The following is a 4,818-nucleotide window of genomic DNA, read 5'->3' on the forward strand; positions in this document are numbered from 1 at the left end:
TTTGCTGTTAAAACGAGTTGTAACGTGTTGAAAACACGCTGATTCATTGGTTAAAAAAAACTGACCCGAAACTCGTTTTGACCCGTTCCGACCTTGACCCGTTCTAACCCGAACCTCAAATTTCCGAACTTTTTTTGCAAATTTTCGAAGTTTTAAAATTATATTTCGAATTTTTACTAATTTTCGCAACCTTTAAAAGTTATTATGCAAAGTAAAAACATTGAAAAATTAAAAAAAATTTAGATTACCTGCTATCCAGGTAAAATATATAGGATTGGAACAAAAATGAAAGTTCAGTGACCTGATTGGAACTAAAGTTTGTATCAGTGACCTGATTGGAACAACTTTCAAAGTTGATTACTATTTTATGGAGTAATCCCTTAGCAATACGCATAATTCAAGTATTTTGTATTATTCTATATATCCGATAAAATATTTTTCAAAAAACATACATAGATGGTCTAGTGATGGGAGGTTTAGGTTCTACAATGATGATTCAAGTGTGATAACCACTTGTGACACTTTTAGTGGATAACGACAATGAAGATTTTGAGTTATGACTTACAAGATTGTCAATTCGAATATCGAGTCCACCTAAGTTTTAGTCATATCGTGTGTTACTACAAGGAGTTCTACTCTTGTAGTGGCACGAAGAGTGTCAAGTGGCAGCCGACAGTATGGTTTTCTGATCGAACACTCAAGCCAAACTCTGAAACCAACGTAAACCCAGTTAAGACCAATGGCGAATGTTGCTTTGGGGTCAGGGCCTTTTTTACGTAGCAGTGTATATTTACTCGTTTTTATCCGGAATTTTTTATACGTAGTGTAAAATTTAGCCGCTTTCGGCCGAAATTTTTTAGACATAGTGTAAAATTAGTCGGTTTCGACCTGAATGTTTTATATGTATTGTAAAATTTAGCCTTTTTCGGCCTAAAATTTTTAGACGTAGTGTAAAATTTAGTCGTTTTCGGACGAAATTTTGTTATACACTTATACGTAATGTAAAATTTAGCCTTTTTGGGCCAAAAATTTTTATACGTAGTGCAAATTAGCCGTTTTCGTTGAGCCTGGCTCCCTTCGTTTGTGAAATTTTGAATAAATCTTGAGTTTGGTCTCCCGGTGCCTTAGTTCAAGCTTCACCACTGGTTAAGACAATATAGTCTGACCAAAATAAAATACGGAGTAACAAAACTCTCCAAATTAAAAAATGTACGGACTTAACACGCATAAAAAAAGGCAATGGTTATTCACACACCATTTTTTTATATTTATACACCCTTTTAACACACATTATATCTTCTATGTACACCCTATATATAAAGGGTGTATGAGTAACACATCTTTAAAAAAGTAGTCAATAATGCTACAATCATGTATAGTAGGGTCTATAGTAATAAAAAAACTCCAAAATAAAAAAAGAAAACATATTCACATTAAATACACATATGAGTAACACATCTTTAAAAAAATAGTCAATAATGCTACAATCATGTATAGTAGGGTCTATAGTAATCAAAAAACTCCAAAATAAAAAAAGAAAACATATTCACATTAAATACACATATGACATAAACCCCAGTCACAACGTCCATTTTTACATCACTTCATCTCCTCAGCACTATAATATTAATGATCAACAACCTGTTAACCGGAATGTTGGATTCCGGCAAGAGGAAAATTATCTTCCTAACCATTCTTTCTTCGGTATTATTTATATCGGCTCAATCCACAAGCAACACCAAAGCTCACAACATCGTAAAATCATCGTGCAGTGTCACACTCCATCCTGACCTATGCTACTCCACAATATCCGAAATCCCTTACATGACCAACAAAGTTAAGAGCCATAAAGATGTTATCGAGTTATCGGTCAATAAAACAAAGGAAATAATCGAAAGGAACTATTTCACCATCAAGAAGCTTATGGTGAAGACTGATCTCACTAAACGTGAGAAGATTGCGCTTCATGATTGTCTGGAAATGGTGGCTGAGACGCTTGAAGAAATTAAAGAAATTATTAGTTATTTGGAAACGTATCCGACGAAAAAAGGGATTCGTCGTCACGTGGATGACGTGATTACGCTAATGAGCACCACGCTAACAAACCAGGTATTTGCTCTGATACCATGTAAGGTTATAAACAATGACTCGATTATTATTGAACACAATTGCTTATTATATACTGAGTTACAGACATTACTGTTATGTTCCCGGGTCTAGTTTAACAAGGGAAAAAAGGATTTGAGAGAATGTCGGAAAAATCATGTTTCATAATTTGTTTTAATGAAATAAATAAATAGAAAACGAGAGAAATAAAAAGAGAATTGATGCTTATTTTTTTCTACATTTTGAATTTGTGAGATTAAGAAGAAAATATTATAAACACATAAATATCTTTGTGTTGGTTTTTATTTTCTTTTAACTTGGAAACACGATAGTTAATTATATTTTTTTTCATTTCCTTTTTTCTTTTAAGAAAAATCTAACTAATTTAATAAGCTTGTGGGGTCCTAATCTGATTATACATTCCAATACCAGGAAACATGCATCGATGGGTTTTCGCACAATAAACACGACCGGGATCTCCGAAAATCATTGATCGACGGGGAGGTTCACGCCGAGAAGCTATGTAGTAATTCGTTGGCATTGATTAAGAACTTGACGGACACGGATATGGTAATATTAATAGGCTCTGATACCATATAAAATAACTTGTATACATAATAACATTACATTATATATTAATAGGTTGACCAAGTCCAAGTCAACGGGAGGAAATTAATAAATGATGAGAATGATGACGGTGTGAAGTGGCCGGAGTGGTTGTCGGCCGGTGACCGTAGGTTGTTGCAGTCAAGGACCGTGACGGCTAATGTGGTGGTGGCGGCAGATGGTAGTGGGGATTTTACGACGGTTTCGGCCGCGGTTGCGGCCGCACCATCTTTGAGCACACGGTATGTGATTCGGATAGCTGCGGGTGTGTATAGGGAAAATGTGAATATTCCAAGTGGTAAAAGGAACATAATGTTTTTGGGCTCCGGTAGAACTACCACCATAATCACCGGAAGTAGAAGTGTAGCTGGCGGTAGCACCACCTTCAATTCCGCCACTGTCGGTCAGTTAATTCGTGATTTTCTTGTACTAAAATGTTACGAACATAAACATTGACTTTTAGCTCAGTGGCACTTCTTATAAAGTGAACTTCATTATAAATTTAAAGATTTTTTATCGACTAAATTTATTTGTTTTAAATGACGGTGCTTATTTGGTTTTAAAAATGTCCATATTTTAAAAGGCCTGTTTATTCAATTTGCAAATTGTTCGAGTTAAAATGTCTATTTCATAACTAACTTCTTTTTTAATCTATTGTGGGTCCCTTTGACGTACACATTAAGACACAGACATGAACATGAAACATGTATATACTTGTACATGACACGAAAAATATCGTGTATTTGTATCCCAAGCACAAACATGTTAATACCAGGTATACATGATAAGACATGAACATAGGGTTCGGCCGTTCGGTGGCCGGTGGCACCGCTGCAACTACGAGGATGCCGGAGAATCGGAGATGCAGAGAGGTAGACCGGATAATCGAAGGGCCGCGACTACCGGAGATTCAAAGAGGAGAACCAAAGAAGAGTTTATGCGCCATCTGCTTGCTGGTGGATTGGAATGATGTGTGTTGTGTTCAATTGTTTTTAAACCTTTTGCAATTGACTGTTTCTCAACTAACAATTTAAAAATACTACCGACACTGTCACTGGCCGGTCATAATGTCATATGACTCATTATTAATAATATTAAGTTACTAACAATCTTCCAACTTTTGATTGCAGCTGCTGTGGGAGCTGGATTCCTAGCACGAGACATAACGTTCCAAAACACGGCGGGGCCATCAGGCAACCAAGCAGTGGCTCTACGTGTCGGGTCCGACCTCTCAGCATTCTACCAATGTGACATGTTAGCATACCAAGACACTCTTTACGTCCACTCCAACCGTCAGTTCTACATCAACTGCTTCATAGCAGGCACAGTTGACTTCATTTTTGGCAATGCCGCAGCCGTGTTCCAAGACTGCGACATCCACGCCCGCCGACCCAACCCAAACCAACGTAACATGGTCACAGCTCAAGGTCGAAGTGACCCTAACCAAAACACTGGTATCGTGATTCAAAAATCACGAATTGGGGCCACTTCAGACCTTCGAGCCGTGCAAGGGAGTTTTCCTACGTATCTTGGACGACCGTGGAGAGAATATTCGAGAACTGTGGTGATGCAATCGACGATAAGTGATGTGATAAACCCGGCGGGGTGGTTTCCATGGAGTGGAAATTTTGCACTTGATACGTTGTATTATGGGGAGTATCAGAATACAGGTGCAGGTGCAAGTACGGCGAACAGAGTGACGTGGAGAGGGTATAGAGTGATTACAAGTGCTACTGAAGCTCAAGGTTTTACTGCTGGTAACTTTATTGGTGGTGGTAGTTGGTTAAGAGCCACTGGCTTTCCTTTCTCACTTGGGTTGTGACTTGTGATGTGCTTGAGTTGTAATTGAAATAAGTTTGAATAAGTTATGGTAAGTGTATTACTTTGTGTATGTTTTGTACCTGCTTTAACATGTTAATGATTTCGTTTTTATAATTTTTAAGTATACAATAAGACCAATTAGACCAATTTTATATAAATAATCTCGAGAAATTGGCAACTACTTTGATATGTGGATTTAAATATGAGTGTAGACTGTTCAGTGTTGAAATTGCATATCATACTCTTTTTTAACTCTTTTTATATCATTGTGTATGATTCTCTACT

General features: G+C 37.0%; 1 protein-coding gene across 1 annotated transcript; it reads left to right on the forward strand.

The window, feature by feature from the left end:
- Positions 1-1,564: 1,564 nt before the first annotated feature.
- LOC143532970 (pectinesterase-like) lies at positions 1,565-4,534 on the forward strand. Its single transcript, XM_077027868.1, has 4 exons — positions 1,565-2,109; positions 2,539-2,676; positions 2,749-3,115; positions 3,843-4,534. Exons 1-4 carry the CDS (start codon positions 1,630-1,632, stop codon positions 4,532-4,534), a joined length of 1,677 nt encoding a protein of 558 aa, XP_076883983.1. The 5' UTR covers positions 1,565-1,629.
- Positions 4,535-4,818: the final 284 nt, after the last annotated feature.

The sequence above is a fragment of the Bidens hawaiensis genome, unplaced genomic scaffold, assembly GCF_021521415.1.
Source record: "Bidens hawaiensis isolate Kalapana, Puna unplaced genomic scaffold, B.hawaiensis_p1.1 tig00009570_1, whole genome shotgun sequence".
In the NCBI taxonomy this organism is placed as follows: domain Eukaryota; kingdom Viridiplantae; phylum Streptophyta; class Magnoliopsida; order Asterales; family Asteraceae; genus Bidens; species Bidens hawaiensis.

What these genes read in the sequence shown, in the direction of transcription:
- LOC143532970 (XM_077027868.1), top strand. Translation starts at nt 1,630, where the DNA reads ATGATCAACAACCTGTTAACCGGAATGTTGGATTCCGGCAAGAGGAAA. An exon ending in ACTTGACGGACACGGATATG is followed by an intron (nt 2,677 to 2,748) that starts GTAATATTAATA and finishes ATATATTAATAG; the next exon opens with GTTGACCAAGTCCAAGTCAA. An exon ending in CTTCAATTCCGCCACTGTCG is followed by an intron (nt 3,116 to 3,842) that starts GTCAGTTAATTC and finishes TTTTGATTGCAG; the next exon opens with CTGCTGTGGGAGCTGGATTC.